Source organism: Equus quagga, chromosome 4, assembly GCF_021613505.1.
Source record: "Equus quagga isolate Etosha38 chromosome 4, UCLA_HA_Equagga_1.0, whole genome shotgun sequence".
NCBI classification, from domain to species: Eukaryota; Metazoa; Chordata; class Mammalia; order Perissodactyla; family Equidae; genus Equus; species Equus quagga.
In genome coordinates this window covers 110,192,330-110,214,148 of record NC_060270.1, presented here as the reverse complement: position 1 = coordinate 110,214,148, position 21,819 = coordinate 110,192,330, and the positions used below count along the sequence as shown (strand labels likewise).

The 21,819-nt window shown below is 39.0% G+C and overlaps 1 protein-coding gene across 1 annotated transcript in view; it reads right to left on the bottom strand.

Annotated features, from left to right (window-relative positions):
- The window catches only part of MYO3B (myosin IIIB), a 397,478-nt gene that overhangs the window by 209,573 nt on the left and 166,086 nt on the right, over positions 1-21,819 (bottom strand). The window contains exons 10-14 of the mRNA XM_046659858.1: positions 14,870-14,966; positions 13,802-13,918; positions 13,180-13,284; positions 10,737-10,820; positions 9,704-9,906 (exon numbers count right to left, since the gene is read on the bottom strand). Coding sequence (XP_046515814.1) covers positions 9,704-9,906; positions 10,737-10,820; positions 13,180-13,284; positions 13,802-13,918; positions 14,870-14,966 — 606 coding nt within the window. The remainder of the gene's footprint in view (positions 1-9,703; positions 9,907-10,736; positions 10,821-13,179; positions 13,285-13,801; positions 13,919-14,869; positions 14,967-21,819) is intronic.

The window sequence follows — 21,819 nt, the reverse complement described above, 5'->3', positions numbered from 1 at the left end:
AGGAGGCTGAGCAAGATGGCAGGGTGAGCTAACCCGGGACTCTCTCCCCTCCAAAATACAACCAAAGAAATGGAAAAACTGAATTTCAACCAATGGCCCCTAATGCCGAGACTGTCAGAGACCTACAGAGCAAGAAGACAGAGAACAGAGAGGCTGAAGCTGGCCTCGGAGGAAGTGGAACGGGGTAAGAGAGAACATCACTCCCTCCTCTAGAGACTGGGATCGCTGCCACGGGTGAGGGAAGGAGCGGGGGAGGGGCCGCGTGACTGGGAGATCATCCAGGACCCACACCGCTGGTGCAGTGGAAACCCGCTGATGGGGGAAAGCTTCCCTGTGCAAGGACCCCATCAAGCCAGGTCCCCGGGAGACCAGAGAACGAGAGCTGATCGGAATCCAGATCAGCTCATGAGAGAAACTGCTCCTCCCCCCCAAACCACGCTGGGTGCTGCCATCTTGGCTGAAGGCAGAGGGCTCAGAACACGTGGCTCTCGACCCCCATCTAGTGGCGACAGGCTGTAACTGCAACCAAATGCTACCACCATGTGCAAAAACCACTCCTCTACCATTCAGCAATTTATAAAAGCCCCAGATCAGAAGGAAAACAATAAAACTACAGAATTAAGTCCTGAGGACTTGGAAATAGGTAAACTAAGTGAAAATGAGTTCAGAGTAGCTATCATCAAAAAACTCAAGGAGGTAGAGGGAAAGATAGAGAAACAAGTCAACGAGTTCTGGAGTTACTTCACAAAAGAGATTGAAACTATAAAGAAGAATCAAACAGAAATACTAGAGATGAAAAATACAATGAACCAGATAAAACAGAATACAGATTCCCTGAATGCCCATGTAGACACCATAGAGGAGCAAATTAGCATAATCGAAGATAGACAGGCTGAATGGCTCCAGACAGAGGAAGAAAGAGAACTAAGGATTAAAAAGAATGAGGAAAATATCAGAGAAATATCAGATTCAATGAGGAGAAAGAATTTAAGAATCATCAGAATTCCTGAGAACGTGGAAAAGGAAAATGGAGCAGAAAGTGTGCTTAATGAAATTATAGAAGAGAACTTCCCAAATCTAGGGATTGAGGGAGAAATGTGTGTGGAGGAAGCTTTCAGATATCCTAGATTTGTCAATGTAAAAAGACCTACTGCAAGGCATATAGTAGTAAAAATGTCAAAAATGAAAGACAAAGAAAAAATACTCAGGGCAGCAAGACAGAAGAAAATAACCTACAAAGTAACTCCTATCAGACTTTCAGCAGATTTCTCTACAGAAACCTTACAAGCTAGGAGAGAATGGAGTGACATATTCAAAACTTTAAAAGATAAAAATCTTCAGCCAAGAATACTCTATCCAGCAAAAATATCCTTCAGACATGAAGGAGAAATTAAATCTTTTCCAGACAAACAAAAGTTAAGGGAATTTGTAACCAAAAGTCCTCCACTACAAGAAATCCTCAAGAAGGCTCTCATGCCTGAAAAAATGAAAAAAGGGAGAAAGGGGTCACAAACCACAAAGTAGGGAGACAGATAGATAGAAGCAGAACAGGATAGCAAATATTCAATTATAACATTAGGATAAAGGTAAGGAAACCACCAAAACAAAGGTGATCTTATCACTCTAACTACAAACTCATAACACGAGTTGGAATAAGAAATGAAAATCATAAATTAGGAGGGGAAGAGCAAAGGAACTAAATCAGTCTAGGTCAAGTAAGTAACAGACCACCAGAGACTAGACTATATTATACACGAGATTCTAAATACAAACTTCAGGTAGCCACTAAACTAAAAAACAGAACAGAGCCACAAAACATAAACAAGGAAAAATCTAAGAAACCCAGCATAAGAAATTGCAGTAGTCAATGGGTAGGCTAAAACACACAAGACGAGAAACAAAGGTAACGCAGGAAAACCAGATAATGAGCGACAGACTGACAGCATTAAGTCCACATGCATCAATAATCACCCTCAATGTAAACGGATTGAACTCTCCAATAAAAAGACACAGAGTGGCAAAATGGAGTAAAGAACAAGATCCAACAATTTCTTGCCTCCAGGAAACACACCTCAGCCCCAAGGACAAACACAGGCTCAGAGTGAAGGGGTGGAAGACAATCCTTCAAGCTAACAGCAAGCAAAAGAAAGCAGGTATTGCAATACTTATATCAGACAAAGTGGATTTCAAAATAAGGCAGGTAAAGAGAGGCACAGAGGGACAATATATAATGATTAAAGGGACACTTCATCAGGAAGAAATAACGCTTATAAATAGCTATGCACCCAACACAGGAGCACCAAGGTTCATAAAGCAACTATTAACAGACCTAAAGGAAGATGTTAAAAACAACACAATAATAGTAGGGGACCTCAACACCCCACTCACATCAATGGACAGATCATCCAGACAGAAAATCAACAAGGAAATAGTGGAGCTAAACGAAAAACTAAAACAATTGGACTTAATAGACATATATAGAACACTTCATCCTAAAGCAGCAGAATACACATTCTTCTCAAGTGCGCATGGAACATTCTCAAGGATAGACCATATGTTGGGAAACAAGGCAAGCCTCTACAAATTTAAAACAACTGAAATAATAACAAGCATCTTCTCTGATCATAATGCTATAAGGCTAGAAATTAATTACAAGAAAAAAGCTGAGAAAGGCACAAGGATGTGGAGACTAAACAATATGCTACTGAACAAGCAATGGATCATTGAAGAAATTAAAGAAGAAATAAAAAAATACCTGGAGACAAATGAAAATGATAACATGCCATACCAACTCATATGGGATACAGCAAAAGCTGTATTAAGAGGAAAATTCATCGCAATACAAACACATCTTAACAAACAAGAAAAATCCCAAATAAGCAATCTTAAACTACACCTAACTGAATTAGAGAAAGAAGAACAAACAAAGCCCAAAGTCAGCAGAAGGACATAAATAATACAAATCAGAGCAGAAATAAATGCTATTGAAATGAAAATGGTGGTAGAAAGGATCAATGAAACAAAGAGCTGGTTCTTTGAGAAGATGAACAAAATTGACAAACTCCTAGCCAGACTTACAAAGAAAAAAAGGGAGAAAGCTCAAACAGAATCAGAAATGAAAGAGGAGAAATAACACAGACTCTGCAGAAATACAATGGATTATAAGAGAATACTATGAAAAATTATATGCCAACAAAATGGATAACCTAGAGGAAATGGATAAATTCTTGGACTCCTACAATCTCCCAAAGCTCACTCAAGAAGCAGTAGACAATTTGAACAGACCAATCACAAGGAAAGAGATTGAAACAGCAATCAAAAACATTCCAAAGAATAAAACCCCAGGACCAGATGGCTTTCCTGGGGAATTCTACCAAACTTTCAGAGAGGATTTAATACCTATCCTTTTGAGGCTATTCCAAAAAATTAGGCAGGATGGAACACTTCCTAACACATTCTATGAGGCCAACATCACGCTGATACCAAAGCCTGACAAGGACACCATGAAAAAAGAGAACTACAGGCCAATATCACTGACGAACATAGATGCAAAAATTCTAAACAAAATTTTGGCAACCAGAATTCAGCAATTCATCAAAAGGATCATACATCATGATCAAGTGGGATTCATACCAGGGACACAGGGATGGTTCAACATCTGCAAATCAATCAATGTGATACACCACATCAACAAACTGAGGAATAAAAACCACATGATCATCTCAATAGATGCAGAGAAAGCATCTGACAAGATCCAACAGCCATTTATGATAAAAACTCTGAACAAAATGGGCATAGAAGGGAACTACCTCAACATAATAAAGGCCATATATGACAAACCCACAGCCAACATCATACTCAATGGGCAAAAACTGAGCACCATCCCCCTGAAAACAGGAACAAGACAAGGATGCCCTCTACCACCACTCTTATTTAACATAGTACTGGAAGTCCTGGCCAGAGCAATCAGGCAAGAAAAAGGAATAAAAGGAATCCAAATAGGGAGGGAAGAAGTGAAACTCTCACTGTTTGCAGACGACATGATCTTATATATAGAAAACCCCAAAGAATCCATTGGAAAACTCTTAGAAGTAATCAACAACTACAGCAAAGTTGCAGGATATAAAATCAATTTGCATAAATCAGTAGCATTTCTATATTCTAATAACGAACTAACAGAAAAAGAACTCAAGAACACAATACCATTCACAATTGCTACAAAAAGAATAAAATACTTCAGGCTGAATTTAACTAAGGAAGTGAAAGACCTATACAATGAAAATTACATGGCCTTTCTGAGAGAACTGAATGACGACATAAGGAGATGGAAAGACATTCCATGTTCATGGATTGGAAGAATAAACATAGTTAAAATGTCCGTTCTACCTAAAGCAATCTACAGATTCAACGCTATCCCAATCAGAATCCCAATGATATTCTTTACAGAATTAGAACAAAGAATCCTAAAATTCACATGGGGCAAGAAAAGACCCCGAATGCCTACAGCAATCCTGAGAAAAAAGAAGAAAATGGGAGGCATCACAATCCTTGACTTCAAAACATACTACAAAGCTACAGTAATCAAAACAGTGTGGTACTGGTACAAAAAACAGGTGCACAGATCAATGGAACAGAATTGAAAGCCCAGAAATAAAACCACACATCTATGGACAGCTTATCTTTGACAAAGGAGCTGAGGACATACAATGGAGAAAAGAAAGTCTTTTCAACAAATGGTGCTGGGAAAACTGGAAAGCCATATGTAAAGAATGAAAATTGATCATTCTTTCTCGCCATTCACCAAAATAAACTCAAAATGGATCAAAGACCTAAAGGTGAGACCTGAAACCATAAGGCTTCTAGAAGAAAACGTAGGCAGTACACTCTTTGACATCAGTATTAAAAGGATCTTTTCGGACACCACGTCTTCTCAGAGAAGGGAAACAATAGAAAGAATAAGCAAATGGGACTTCATCAGACTAAAGAGCTTCTTCAAAGCAAATGAAAACAGGATTGAAACAAAAAAACAACCCACTAACTGGGAAAAAATATTTGCAAGTCATATATCTGACGAAGGCTTAATATCCACAATATACAAAAAACTCACACAACTCAACAAGAAAAAAATCAAACAACTGATCAAAAAATGGGCTGGAGACATGAACAGACATTTCTCCAAAGAAGATATACAGATGGCCAATAGGCACATGAAAAGATGTTCATCATCGCTGATAATCAGGGAAATGCAAATCAAAACTACACTAAGATATCACCTTACACCCATTAGAATGACAAAAAATATCCAAAACTAATAGTAACAAATGTTGGAGAGGTTGTGGAGAAAAAGGAACCCTCATACACTGCTGGTGGGAATGCAAACTGGTGCAGCCACTATGGAAAACAGTATGGAGATTCCTCAAAAAATTAAAAATAGAACTACCATACGACCCAGCTATTCCACTACTGGGTATCTATCCAAAGAGCTTGAAGTCAGCAATCCCAAAAGTCCTATGCACCCCAATGTTTACTGCAGTATTATTTACAATAGCCAAGACATGGAAGCAACCTAAGTGCCCATCAACAGATGAATGGATAAAGAAGATGTGGTATATATATATATATACACAATGGAATACTACTCAGCTATAAAACAGAACAAAAGCATTCCATTTGCAACAACATGGATGGACCTTGAGGGAATTATGCTAAGTGAAATAAGCCAGTTAGAGAAGGACAATCTCTGTATGACTCCACCCATATGAGAAATTTAAAAATGTGGACAAAGAGAACAGATTAGTGGCTACCAGGGGAAAGGTGGGGTGGGGGGTGGGCACAAAGGGTGAAGTGGTGCACCTACAATATGACTGACAAACAATAATGTACAACTGAAATTTCACAAGATTGTAAACTGTCATTAACTCAATAAAAAAAAAAACACATAATTCAAAATGGCATGCGTCAATCCACCTGGTCTCTTGCTGTCCACCCTCTTTTAGGCCACCCCAGCCAGGGTTCTTTCAAATAGGTGCAACTCTACATGTGGTCTATGGACGACTGTCAGCTTATGACGAGATAAGGAACTGGAAAGTACATGTCTAGACATTTTATAGCAAGTGACATTGCCATGATAACTTTTCTGATAATTCATTTCAATTATAATTTTGAAAATTGGTCTTTCAGCAAAGATAGTCTGGAAAGCCCTGCTCTGGATTCCTTTCTTTCCTCTGGAGGAAGACAGTCTCTTCTGTTGATGCCCCAGGATTGTGGCAAATCTTCAGCTTGGCTAACTTAGCTCTGTGGAGAGAAATCTCGTCTTCCTTCTACTCCTTGTCCCTACCTGTGACATGGGCCCCACTCTTTTCTTCAGCTTCTCCTGGATATCCTAGCCTTCTTCTGGTTGTTAATCCTGTCAAAGCTCTCCTAGTGCATTCTTATTACTGCCTTGTATTTTAGATGCCTCTACTTGCCATTTCTCACTCATTTTTTACTCAACTAATAAATTTATTGAGTGCCAATCATGGCAGGGACTGTACCAGGTGCCAGGGATATAGGAATCAGAGGATTCATGCCCTCTGGAGCTTCCCTTCTACTGATGGAGTTAGATGAATCAACAAGGAAACTTGGGATGAGGACTTTGAAAGAAACAAATAAGGGGCGGAGATGAAGGGTAACGTTAGGGATGAGGGCTACTTGTGTCAAGTTAGGGGAAGGACTCTCTAAGGAAATAACACTTAAGTCAAACTCTGAAGAATGAGAAGGGGCTGGAAGGAGCAACAGAGAGAAGGGGAAACAGAGGGAATAGCATATACACATAGGCTCTGAGCACGATACTCACATAGGACCAAAAAAACGCTAGTGAGAAGCAGATGGGTAGGCAGGCAGGCACAGGCCACACACAGCCTTATCAGGTCATAAGGAAGATTTTGTTGCTTATACAGTTAGAATTCTTCAAACTGTTTTAAACCGGAGTCAGGGTTCATTGTAAGTATGTGACGAGATTTTAAGAAGCTAAGATGGATGCAGGGAGACCACTTAGGAGGTCTAGGTGAGAGAGCAAGTGACTTAGTCAAGGTAATGGAAGTGATGATGGTGAACAAGAGTAAGCTTAAAGATATATTTTGGAGAAACAATCAAAACAATGTCCTGATAGAATGAATGAGGGTGGTGAGGGAAGGGGACTTGGAGTCTGCCTCCCAGGTTTCTAACTTGAGCATCTGGTGATGGTGGCACCACTCACGCAGTCCTTATTGAACTTTATGAACTAGTATGCCTGGTATGAATGTCACTTGTTCTTTAACTTCTGGTAAATGTGTAGGCTTTGGCTGACTCATCTTAGTCTTGCCTTTCTGTAGTTTTTTTTGCAGATACCTCTAGTTCTCAATTCTTCCAAGCTTTGCCTACCAACATCCATTCCTAGCATAAATTCAATTTGATTTTCATTCCTGTATTTATCAGGATTGGCTAGGTTCTGTTGCAGTAAGAAACATCCCAAGATTTTAGTGGCTTAACTCAACATAGGCTTACTTCTTGCTCAGAGTACATGCCCACTGAGGGTCAGCAGGGTGGGCTGTGCTCACCACAGTCACTCATGGGCCCAGGCTGATGGAGCAGCAACCATCTTGCACTTTGCCAGAGTTCTGAAGGGTCTTTCCATTAAATGGTTATTTGCCAGAACTGTTCTTATGACCACATCCAGCCACAGTGTAACAAGAAGGGGAATCCTACTATGCGCCCAGAAGAGGGCAGAACCAGAAAGGTTAGATGAATAGGACTTTCATCTTCTCCTCATCCAATGTCTTCAGTCTATTTTTCCCCATCAGTGGTATCATATTGAATAAATTTAATAGTAAGTTATGGTTTATTAGGTGTCTATTAAGTTTCAGATTCAATATTTGGTATAAACCACATACCATCTCATTTAATTCTCACAACAGCCCTCCGAGGTTGGCTTTATTATGTACTTTTTGCATATGAGGAAAGTAAGGTAAAAGGATATTTATATCAATTAATAGGCAACCACAATAAGTGACATAGCTATGATTGGAACTCTCCTCACATTATCTCTGTAAAAAAACCACTTGACATCTGAACACAGAAGACTATAGTTTCCATTCTGTCAGAGGTAGCTCCCTAAACTTTAAAACCACCCTAATTTAGGGAGAAAGAGGAGGGGGACCTCATCAAAATTAATCAGGAAGCCACAGGGAAGCCAAAATGACTCTCATTCTATCCTTTTGTTCATTTGTTTAATTTTCATGTCAGTCCCTATTTTGTGAGGAAACTGCAAGCGTATGATAGAAGACGACGCTTGAGTTCTTAACCTAGAGCAAGTCCTGTGGATTCCACTTGCATTAGGATCTCTCAGATTCATTAACTCCTCTCCACCTCCATCTCCACTCCTACCACCTCAGCCCAGGCCAACATTCTCTCTCACGTGGATTTGGCAATAGCTTCCTAATGGCCTCAACATGATACTTCTTGTGTCTCCAAGCCAGAGTAATTATTTCACAATGCAAGTTGGGTTTTGTGACGTCCCTTCTTGAAAATGTTAAATGGCTTCCTATTGCCTTTAGAATGAGGTTCAAAATCCTTAGCTTGGTTCCAAAGCCCTACATGATCTGGTCTCAGCCTCATCTTTGCCCTTCTCTACCTCCCCATCCCGTCCCCACCTCATTGGCTGACTCCTATTGGTCCTTGGATCTCAGTGTAGATGTCTCGCACACAGGGAGCCCCTCTCTTCCAGACTAGGTTATGTGCCCTTCCTTCTCCTGTTTTACACCTTCATAGCACCTTACATTGCTTCCTGGTACTTATCACAATGGTTCTGCCTTTGAGTTTATTTATTTGTTTAATGCCTGTGATCCAGCCCCCACCCCAATCTACCACTCATACCAAGCTCTGTGAGTACTGAGACTTGTCTATTTTGTTTACTCTTGCAGCCCCAGCAGAGAGCACAGCACTAGCATACAGCATTCAACAGATAATTACTGAATAATGCATGAATGGATCCACACTCCTGAGGAAGTCTGATGTCCTCTAATAATAATAATAACAATAGGAAGAGTGGCTAACCCTCTGATAACATGTTCCATTCCAGGCACTTTCTAAAGTAATTTTATATAAATGAGCTCATTAATCTTCACAGCAAACGCATGAGGTAGGCCCTAGTAGCATCTCCATTTCACAGATGAGGCCCAGAAAAGTTAAGTGATATATCCAAGGTCACACAGGAAATGTCAGAGTCAGCATTTGAACCCAGAGCAGTCCATGCTATTGATCACTATTGCTAAACTGCTCTTCTTAGAACAAAATATTTTTTTCCCTCTCTCAATCTAGGGAAAAACATGTGGAATATTCTCAGTGCCTTTTTTTCTAAATAGACAAATTCAATTTTAAGGGATTTAATGATTCTTAAAAGTATCTACAATGTTGTTAAATTCTACCTGGTATAACCGACTCAGGAGAAATAGGCATATCTATGCCAAAGTACTCCCACCCCAGCCCTTTGTCCTCTGCCTGTAAACATCTTTTAGGTTAGAACACCACTTATCCTTTGCTTAAATAATTTCTTGCTTTTAGGGAGGCTGGGCGGAGGGGTGGGCAGAGATGCTAAGGACAAGGGTGAAAATGGAGCCATTAAAATTCCCAAAGCCCCACCGTCTATGTTGCAGAGCAAAACCAAAGTGTTAAATACTGCACCTACTCTGCCTGTTTTATAACTCTGGATTTTTCAAGGAGATATTCAGAGATTCTTGCCCCCATCACGGCTCCAGTTGGTGTAAACATCATTTCCAGATATTTTCCAAAACGGCTGGAGTTGTCATTGATGGCAGTGCATGCATTTCCAAAGGCTTCCACCAGGGAGTTGACTTGCAGAATTTTCTCTCTCAAGGTCTGATTATTGGCCTGTGCCAAACAGAGAACAGTCAAGAGGAGTCTCCAGGAGCATTACTCCAGCGGAGATGCCCCATACCCTTCCCTATGCACAAAATTCACATTATCCTTTTGGGAAGGCCTCCATTTGAGGAAATTAGCATCAACCGCCAGCATTGTTTTCTCAGATGAGCAGCTCCCCAGGTGCATAGGCATCAGATGAGGCTAGATTACGTTACCATTTTTACCTCCAGACACACTTCACTTAAAATCTTTGACAGATAAAATGCCTAAAGAGTTTAGAAAGAATTTTCAATACAGAAATCCCATAACTTTTCTCAGTCATCCATTATAATATTCAATAAACCTCACCTGTAAAAAAATATTCCTTAATTTCTTTCTTAGTCACATAATATACTTATTCTCAGTATAAGTAACTGCTAGACCAGTTTTTAATTCCTCCAACGCCCATTTCACCAAACTGAAAATTTCCATTTCCCTCAACTTTTGCTCAAAGATTTCTATTTTCAATCCCTTAATCATTTTAGTGGCTCTCCCTGATCCTGTTCCTAATGTTTAACCACTTTTACTGCTTAATGGCTAAATGTTTCTATTACATTGAAAACATGAAAAACTAATTGCTGATTATCTAGTGAATTCGTGCCGGCATTATTTTCCTCACTAGGTGAAAGAAGGATGGCATGCTGACATCTTAAGAGGTCTAGCTATCAGGAGGCAAACATAATAAAGATGGAATGTTTTTAGGTAACCCCTAATAAAAACTAGTATTTCCACCACTTATAAAACATGCAGTTACTCTGCAGGGACTTCTAGCCACAAGACATAAAGCAGGTAGCCAATACCTTTCCCAAGAAAGTCAAATGCTGAACAATCAGGTGGGCGCTTTCTGTCTTCCCAGAGCCACTTTCTCCGCTGATGACAATGCACTGACAGAGAAAACGGAGTGTCGGTGAAGAATTCATAGCATGGTAAACCCTGCATATTCAGCTATGTTTTTCATATAACATCCACCACTGTACACCTTAATTTTTCACTGAGCAATATATCTTAGGAATCTTTCCATTTCAGTACATTGAGAGCTTCTTCAACCTTTTCACAGCTGCACGTTGTTCCACCGTATAAATGTACCATAATCTATGTAACCAGTCCCATACTGATGGATACTGGAGTTTTTTCCTTTTGATATTACAAACAATATTGCAATGAATAACCCTATATATACATCATTATATTTATATGTAGGTTCATCTGTAGAATAAATTCCTAGAAATGGAGTTTTTGGATCAAAAGGTAAATACATTTGTAAATTTGATAGGTAATACCAAACTGCTTTCCTAAGGACTGTACCAATATATGAAAGTGCCTGTTCTCCTACAGCCTTACCAAACAGGGTATGTTGGATTTTTGCCAATCTGACAGGCAAAACATGGTATCTCAGTATAGTTTTAATTTGCATTTCTTTTATCATAAGTGAGGTTGGGCATCTTTTCATATGCTTAAGGTCATTCATGTATTTTTTTTGTGACCAGTCCATATCCTTTGCCTATTTTTTGTATTGTTGGTCTTTTCGTCATTTATTTCCAGGAGCTCTTTATGTATAAGAGGAAAATAATGGGTGCAGTATAATAAAAAATATATATTTGGTCTTTGTCTTGGGTTCCTGGCACAGAGCTCCTAAAACCCTTGCAATTTTCTGAATGATATGAGTGATAGGAGCATCTTTTGTTACACAAACAAGTCCCTTTCAACCAAACCTAACTGCTAACCACGTGGTTCAATGTGTGACCAAAGATAGCTTCAGGATGGGGGCTGGTCACCAGAAAGATCAAACACATGATTACAGGGTGGGAACTTTCAGCCCCACTATCCCAACTTCTGGGGAAGAGAAAGGAGCTAGAGATTGACTGAGTCATAAACGCTCTTGAACAACAAGATTCAGAGAGCTTCTGGTATGAACACATTGAGGTACTTGGAGTGGGGTATGTCCAGAGAAGGCACAGAAGCTTTGCAGCACCCCTCCCCCCATATCTTGCCCTATGATCTCTTCCTTTTGGCTGTTCCTGAGTTCTATCCTTTATAATAAACCATTAAGTAAAGTGTTTTCCTGAGTTCTACGAGTCATTCTAGTAAATTGTCAAACCTGAGAGGAGTTGCGGGAATCCTTGAATTTGTAATTGGCAAGGCATCAGTGTGGGTAGCCTGGGCACCCCATTTGTAGCTGATGTCTGAAGTGGGGGCAGTCTTATGAGACTGAGCCCTGAACCTGTGAGGTCTGCACTAACTCCAGAAATTTAGTGTCAGAAATGAATGGAAATGAATTGTTGGTCATCCAGTTGGTGTTGGAGAATTGGTTGTCATTGCAAAAGACACAATATTTGGTGTCAGAAATGGTATCAGAAAAAAGAGAACACAGTGGGGCAACTTCTTAACTTGACAAACACATATATCTCTCTCCATTTACTTCCTCTCTACGAAATCTATGGATATTTCACAAGTTTCTGGGAAAGATAAGAATTTGGAGAAGTCAAGTTCTAACCTATAGTGAATCCATGTACTCCACTTTGTAACTTGCACTGTTATAATTTCACCTATTCCTCGACAAACCCAAAGCTGGGACTTTACAGGTCTCAGGAAATATACACATAGTGATTCTCTCATAAAATTTTCTCACAAATCAGGTTACTTCTAATTCAAACAGAAGAAACACACAAAGAAAAATATACATTTTCGAAGTCAAGGGAGGGTCAAAAGTTGGATACACCACCACTGTGAATCGGAGGTCCAGAAAGTTAAAGCATATGGGTGAGCTTTGTGTTTAACCAGCATTGAGTTTAAGATTTGTTCAGTCTTTACCCAAATCATGACAATTTCTCAGGAGCTAAATGGTGTGCAGTATTTCATACAAAAAGAACAGATTCTGAGATCTTAATAGGAAGGAATTTCATTTATGTCATTCTATATCCTGTTTTTATTGCAATAATTGTCACATAATCAGGTTTGTGTTAGCTCTATGCTCTCATATTCTTATTAGAAATATCCTTATTACATTTTATCAGAGAAAATGAGTGCTCTTGATGTGAATGTTTCATGTTTTTGAAAAGGGTTTTCATGTTCTCCTGCCTTTATCACTGTTCCCGTCCCACTGAGTTACTATTTCATTTCTTATTTCCTTGAGTCAGCACCAGCAACCAGAATGGAAAGTTTTCAGGAAGACTTAACAGCTGCAGAGGCAGACAGAACACACCCTACTATGCGACTTGGTAGGAAAAGAAGGTGCGTTCTTACCTGGTCTTTGCTGAAAGTAACCATGCATTGATAAGCAGCATCTGCTGATGCAAATATGTGGGGAGGATTTGAGACACGTTTCACCCCATGATAAAGTCTGGAAAACTGAAGACAAAAATAATTTAAAGGATCCTTCTAATGCTCCACTGGACCTTCTAATTCTCCAGGACCTATTGCCCACGAAACCAAGGATTTGTCACTTATTAGGGGAACTGTGGCATCAGGAAGGCTGTAGAGTCTACAGGCCTGAAGTCAAATCCCTGTTCTTCAGCTACTGGCTTCATGAGCTTGTGCAAGGGAATTAACTTCATCACGCTGAGTCTCCTCGTCTGTCAAATAGGCTTAATAATAGTACTTGTCTCACAGGGTTGTGAGAATAAGCGAGGTAACCCAGTGCCTGGCAGGTAGTAAGCACTAAATGAATGTTAGCTATTATTGTTACATCTTGCTTTAAAAATTTACCCCCAAAATGTAAGAATACCATCTGTGTTGATTATCTGCAGTTCAGGGTACATACCTGTGGGATGGCATAACTTTATTCTCACTTTTTCCTTCTTTTCATTTTCCCTTGTGATTTTTAATTTCCTATTCAGGAGCAAGATGCTCTTGAAGCATTGCTTACCTGTGGTGAGTATATGCTTAGATTCTGGAAGGGGTTTAACGCAATTAAGATGTCTCCAACATATGTGTAAATCAGCAAGTCCACATAACGCTTCTGCAACTGATGAATAATTGTATCCTAAGAAGAGGATAAATGATATTGAGAGTAAACATTATTTCAGTCAAGGGAGAGATTCTAAAAATAACAAATTTATTCTTATAAGAATATTTTTCTCTAAAAGATGAAAGTAGTCCATTTAAATCATACAATGACCCTAATGATCCTAAATGCAGATATTCGCCTTGAAAGAACAAAAAAAATTGGAATATGCTGAAAGAATTAGACCCACTTAGGACTTGCTAAAAGACACTGAGATATCCAACAAAGATTTTATTTGTTATTGTGAAAAACTTGTCTCACCCAATCAAAATGTTCTATTTAGAATTTGATTTAATAAGCCGTTTCTATTGATAAAGTACACACAAAATAGTAACTTCATTTCTCAAAGCATTGCATTTAAAATTTATGTGGTGAGAATATAGAATTGAACACTTTTATATTGCACTTTAGTGATTCATGCATTGTCTTTAAGGGTCCCCAGAGTTAGAATTTGTAGAAGCAGGTCCAGTGCAATTAACAGCTCTATTAAATATGCATATTGTAAATGGGGATTATCACAGTTTTCAAATTTAGGATTCAAGCTGTATTAACTTTACTATTTCCCTAAAGGAAGCTCCTTTTTATGAAGAACAACAACTACCTGAATTTAAGGTTAAGATGCACTTTTTTAAAAACCGAAAATAATTTCAGCTGATATAAAACATCATTTAAGCCTACAATATAAAGAGCTTTATTAGAAAAATCCAAATCCTTTTCTCATCATTATTTAGGGTATTTTGGGGACTATAATTGAATATAACACAGGATCATAGTCAAAGCAACCAAATGCTCCTTGAGTTTCAACCCCAAGGATATATAAATAATTAAATTTTCAAGTGACCTTAGGAGAATATTGTCACAACAGAAAGGTCAGACCATTCAAGTGAAACAAATATCATCGGTGAGAACTGTCTACTAAATATTTAGTACCTCATCCAGAACCTCTAGATTAACCAAATCATCCTCAAGGCAGTATTTTTCAGCATCTTCCACACGATAGGGTCTTCTGGTATGCATCCTTTCATGCCTAGAAGTTTATCCAGAGAATATTAGCACCAAGACAGAAAGTAATGTAGCAGAAGGTAGGCAATGAGAATGACTCAATGACAGTCTTATCACATGACATGTTTGGAGACTTCAGAGAAAGGGACAGGAGGAACAAGTCCATTCCAGGTCCCCAAGCTCACTCTCTGTCGCTGTAGGAATACCAGGGGTAAGGTGAGCTCCAGAGCTCAAGCCTTCCTTCTACCATAGTGGGCAGTATTAGCAAATGAGTCCATCTAATACTTAGATCTGCTTTTCTTAAATGCCCACCACACTACTTTCTCACATTTTTCTGTTCAGTGTCAGGCTTATAGTTCTCACCGGGTACTTCCCTTGAGGTCTCTCTGTGCTATCTGCACCAGCACCACCTACCTCCAACTTCTTGAGAAATTTTTTAAACTACAGAAAACTTCAGAGAACAATATAGCAAATACCAATGAACTGGTAAATGTTTACATTTTATCTCGTTTATTTGAAATCCCTTTGTGACCTATGTTCCACCCCACTCCTTTTTCCTGAGTGACCACTATTTGGTGGGTATCCCTCCAGTCTGTTTTTAAATATTGGTCATACACATATATGTACCCTGAACAATATACAGATTGTGTATGTTTAATTATAAAAATGATATACTGTTAGCTTCATTCTGCAAACTTGCTTTTTTTCTGTTCAATGTTATGATTTTTAAAAAATATCTGTGGGTGTTTATTATTTCAGTCACCTTTAATCACTGGGTAATATTATATGATATAAACATATACCAATTTATCCAGTCCTATGTTGATCAACATTTAGGCTGATTCAAAGTTTTTGCTATTAGAAACAAAGCAGTACTCAATATCTTTATGTGCATCCTCTTGTGTATATACATAAGATTTTTCTCTTAGGGAGCATTGCTCACCAGCCATTTAAAAAACTTGGTTGGCATCCATACTAATACCCTTTGGTGTACTAAAATATCATTCTTTGAGATATAAAGTTAATTCAGGGTGAAAGCAGGCTTTCCTGCAATTCCCTTCATAAACTTAGCACTACTCAATGGGATATGGGGGAAAGCGTTGGCCTAGAAGTTAAGAGTTCTGGGTCTTAGTCTCAGGGTTGTGAGTAATGTGGTCAGGCCACTCAGCAAATCCCTTAATGGCCAGCATCTCAGTTTTCTTCATCTATAAATAGAATCACCCCTGACTGGTCTATTTATCTCACAGGGAGGTGTGAAAGCAAATACAGTCATGGATGTAAAAATGCAAAAGGGTTGAAAAAATACTCCAAGCACTATTCTTAACGTCCCCGTCATAATTTGGAATCAACAATTTACATAGCTCCATACATTACTCGGAATACTACTAACTAAACAAAATCACATGTAAAATGTCCTCCAAGGTACTGTAAATTCACCAGCAGAGAAGCATCACTGCATGGTTTGTCCCTGTCACATTTTATACCCACCATCATCACAGCTTTAGAGGATACAGTTCTACCTTGCCAGGTCCCAGAATCTGGCTTTACTGAACATTTTGCTGTAAGTACCATGTAGCAGTCATGGCATCTTGATGTATACTCTATCTTTCGCTACACACATTTCACAAAAGTAGGTAAAAAGGAAGAAGCAAACTCAATAGCTCTGGATTTTGAGTCTTGAGTTTATAATACAATGAAAATAGGCAAAGAAACATTGACTTTTTTCCCTCTTCCTCCCTATTAAATGTTACTTCCCAATCTCCATCACTGATAGATTTGAAGAAGGGGTATTTGAAGCACGGCATTAGTCATCACCAGTGCTAGAACCAGTTTTGCTGCTAATTCACATAAAGGTCCAAAAGCTCCATTTTAGTTAATATTAAAGTCAAATTTATAAACTAAGGGTTTTTTTAAATTAAACAGAACAATTTATTCATCTATGTCCTAACATATTGGTGATGTCAAAGAGAAATCAGACTGGTATGAAATATAAATTTTTAAAGTTTTTTTAAATTTTAAAATTATAAACTTTAAAATTCAGAGCTGCCACCTGCTTCTAGCTAGCCACTTTACTAAATAAAACAGCAGGAGGGTACATATGTCTCGTCAAATCTTCTTCACATAAAACCTAAGCATTTTTTTCCCTTGAAGTTCATCATCAAACAAAATATCACAACACATTTCTTATGAAATAATTAAATTCTCATCATATTAAATTCGACTGGTGTATCTCTTTCCTAAATTCTTATTTTGCAATTGTATGAAATAGGCTAAGCTAGAATTTATTCTACACATCTTCTGACAACAAAATCAGGAATTAAAAAAACCATCCACATATCTGGTTCTTGTCAAAATGGAGTAAGTACTCTCCACTCTGTCTCCCCACTGAGTGCAACTAAACACCCTGAGAGAACGCATGGGACTCCGAGAAGTAACTGGTAACAGGCAGATTGGGGAAACCAGAATCCAAAATACCACTGAATCAGGGCTGGCCTGGTGGTGCAGCGGTTAAGTGTGCATGTTCCGCTTCGGCGGCCCAGGGTTCGCTGGTTTGGATCCTGGGTGCAGACATGGCATCCCTTGGCAAGCCATGCTGTGGCAGGTGTCCCATGTATAAAGCAGAGGAAGATGGGCAAGGGTATTAGCTCAGGGCCAGTCTTCCTCAGCAAAAAGAGGAGGATTGGCAGCAGATGTTAGCTCAGGGCTGATTTTCTTCAAAAAAAAACCAAACAAACAAAAAACAAAATATCACTGAATCAATGGTCAGTTTCCCAGGGATTTTTTTTTTCCTCCAGTAACTCCTGACCTAGACTTAAAGGCAGCCTGAACTGCATACAGGAAGGTCAAGCTTCGTGCTGGATGATATTTTTACACCCAACTAAAAATGAAAGCACTGACAAAACTTCACTTACAATAACACAAAGAAATAAACTCTAGTAGAAAGCGATGACTTTCAGTGTGAACATCCACAATGCAATACTGCTAGCATGGAAGTGGTCATCTTCTGAACCCAGCAGCAGATTGTCTCCCTATAATATTTTCTAAACAACAAACAACTTCTAAAAGATTTTACCTGCTGTTATTAGCAATGTATGACCTCTTACCATGCTTAAAGGCAATCAAATTCCTTAGACTTATTTGCTACCAAAATTGAAGCTGATAATCTGAAAGCTGATGTAGATGTAAGGTATTTTCACTCTGGAAAAGATCATTTCATTCTCTCAACCAGTAAAAAACAATATCTGCTACTGAAGGCCATCTCTGCCTTCCCCAACTAGTGTTCTTCTGAAACTGCTTCCTGCTTCATTTTTCTGCTTTGGCTATGAGGTTTGGAGGGTCTATTGAAGAGAAAAATATTATTTACTCCAATTTTTAAAAAATTATCCTAGACTTTACATATGCTTATAAGAAGTGTTATGCATTTAATATTTGTATGTTTTTAGTTGACATTAATCAAAATAAATTTTGTTTAATTTTTTTACAGTTTTCTAGCATTACATGAGTTGTTGTCACTAGTAACTGCCAACTTGAATTTCCTTTAAATTCACATGCTCCACCTAGTGTCTTACTTGAGAATGGCATTTATTGTCAATTTTGGCTGAAGAATTCCTTGTTTAATGTGAAAAGTACAGATTTCCAATGAAAAGGTACTTGGATTGAATATTCCAAAGCTCAGAGAAATGGAAAGAGAGACAAAGAGATGGATCAATAGCAGAGGCATTCTATTAAATAAAGAGTATATGGTAAGGTATTATAGTTCTAATGACTCAGAAGAAATTTGCAAATTCCAGTCAAGACCACATTGCTTCTTGCTAGATTTCCTATTTGTTTTTATGAAACTTTAAGTATGTTGGCTGCCAACCCTGGCTTCCCAGACAAATGGAGTTTTGGGGGTTAAAGTTAGAGAGGGAGAAACTCAAAGCTCTGGCTTGGGTTCGTTCCTAAAGTTTGGGTTGATGTGGTGGTAGAGGGTGGTGAGTAGGGTTGGTCTTAGGTTTCAGGGCTCAGGGGGAACCGGTGTCTGAGTGTCTGGCTCAAGTAAGACAGAAACAAGGGCAAGTCTGAAACATCAAGTCCAAGGAAAGGGTAAAGAATAAGAACTGGATCTGAAGAGTGGGTGAGAGAGCCAGAGGCAGAGGCTGGGAGTTTCCCTAAGACAAGAGTGGGCACAGATGAGGTAAAGGATGGGGGATATTTTGGAATGTCTCAGGCCAAGCCCAGGAGTGGGAAAGGAGCTGTAGAGGGCACCAAACTGGCTCAGACATTAGGGGAATTGTTCTCACGGAATAAATTCCTGAAGTACTGCTGCCTTCACTATAGTTTCATTTCTATGCCTACATTATGGTTAAAATCATTTCAATGTGAATGCTCTTTAATACCTCATCACTGGGCCTGCAGACTTCTTTGTTGGAGCTTCTGGTCCTATGAACGATATTGACAAATATTATATATTTTGTCCACAGTGACTCTTTAATCCCTTAGCCTCTTCCTGTTTGTCAACTATGCCTGTGGAAGCAGTGACTTCCATGCAGGTATGTCAACACAGGGCTGCAGGAGCTTCATGTCAGTGTGGTAAGATGCATTCTTCCCTTCACGTCCAACTATGATGAAGAACAAAGCAACAGAAGGAGGCCCTCTAAATCATAACTCAAGGATGAGAAGGAAACAAAATATTGTAGCCTAATAATTACAGGGGATGTGCTAGTGGGGGGTCAAATTCTGCACTAAGAAATGCCTGTTGGCCTTTTAGACAGTCACCCTTTGGCAGGACCAGGAAGGCCACCTCTACTCCACTCTTCCACACTCAGGATCAGAGTCCTCCCCTCCATCCAAGAGTGGAACTGGAAGGAGTGGAGAATGACTAACACTCCCATTATATTCTAGAAACAAAAGGAAGTAAAATCTGTTGGGTGCAGAGAAGAAGTGGGTAGAGAAGAGAAGGAGCAAGGAGAAGGTCCAGGCTCAAAGGTGGTAGCTCTCAAGACTCTAAGACAAAGGCTTCTGTGGCCATGGAGAGAGCTCAGGGACAAGCTGACAAGTTGGATAGGTTAGACGAACAACTCCCTTATCACTACCTTCAGTGGATTCCATATAGTAAGGAAAATGCTACTCAAAATTGGGGATAGAGTACTATGACTGCAACAAAGTTAGTGATGTTGAATATTTCTTCCAAATCTTTATTTCCGTTTCAGTATACCCTTTAACAGAGTTGATGAAAGAGAAACTTTTATTTGACTATAACTACATAATCACGGACCTAGAGTGAGAAAAATAATGGCAGATCATCTAGGTGTGACACCATTCTACTGAAAGTCAAATATGGGTGGGTATACCACCTAGATAATTTATCTACATGAGCTCTATCTTGACCTAGAACTTAAGCTTATATCTATCAAACAAACACTTCAATACACAGAATAAAAAATAAAAGAATTTTTTGAGTGGAAATCACTATAGTGTCTCCCTATTTTTTCATCTACGCATGGTTTTGGCCAGAATACTAAGAAATCAGCATCTTATCATCAGTCATAAGTATTTGATATACCTCCCTTCTCTAGGCAGCAAGAATCAGTGACACTAGAAGAATTTTAAATCTTAATTCATTCACTCAGTTATAGACAGACAAGACATAGATATAGGCAGACAGCAGATACTAATTATATTAGAATATGGATTTATTTCTTGTCTGTTAGGAGAACAGGAGCATCTTTAACATCCTATGTGTCAAGCATCTTCAGCACTTGATAAAGTAATCTTTCAGAAGTCATCCATTTACACAGAAGCCCAGGAACCCATCAGTGTACATAATGGGGAGAGGGGGAGGGTGTGCATGCACACGCATGCACACGTGCGTGTTTGCAGGTAAAAGAACAAGTGAGTGAGCAAGGCTTACTGGGGAGAGCTAGGCAGTTAAGCAGTGAGAAATCTGTTTTTAAAGGTCACTGCTGCAGGTTGAAAAGAAATCAGAAAAGCTGAGGTCATTGTTTTAATCAACCTCAGGCAAATTGCAAGGGTAGAGAATCAAAATCCATTAAACAGAGCAGGAAACAACCAGCAACTTAATTCTTCCACCAAGTAATATTTAGAGGAGACCCATGGCATTTGACAACTTAACGTTTGTGGTTTCAGCTAGTCCCAAGCCACCTGCAGGGGAATGAGAGGCTGGATCTTGTAATTTTACTGAGGCTTGCAGTTTGAGTCCATGATGGGAGGTTGGAAGGCACAGCATAGCCAACCCAGCACCTTCCCTCCTCCAGTCACATTCCAGACAGTGGTTTTGCTCTTCTCCCACTAACTCTTGTGAAGTAATAAAAAAAACCCATGTTTTTACATCTACTTCTCTGAACTTTAACAGGGACATGACATACCAGATAATATCAATGTATTCTGAGAATTGCAAAACTGGTTTGGGGAACAAGTCCTTTTGAAGGTCAAGGAAATGGAAGCTGACATAAACGAAATGCCCAAATTGTTTAAAGGCATCCCTGACAGGTTAAGTAAAAACATAGCTCCAAACTACTGTTTGCAGAATTTTAGTGCTTTTTAACCTCCCTTGAGAGAGTAAGCCTTGATTAATAACCACTCTATTGTACCTGAATCGAATATATGCTTTGGCAAAATTAATAAATTACTAGAAAAATTTAAACTCCAATGGTTTCATTCATACACTATCATTAGCATCAGGAAATGGTATTGAATATCAAATAATACAATATTGGTTCTCCACAAGTGCCTCACATATATAATGTGAAAGGGGAATGGATCACAGTCTGGCTTTCCAAAAAACTGCATCACTCAAAAGAGCTAGAATGCTTAGGCCCAGGAGAGGTGCGATGGGGCCTCACCACTCAAACCCTTCTTCATGCACAGTGCAGCTT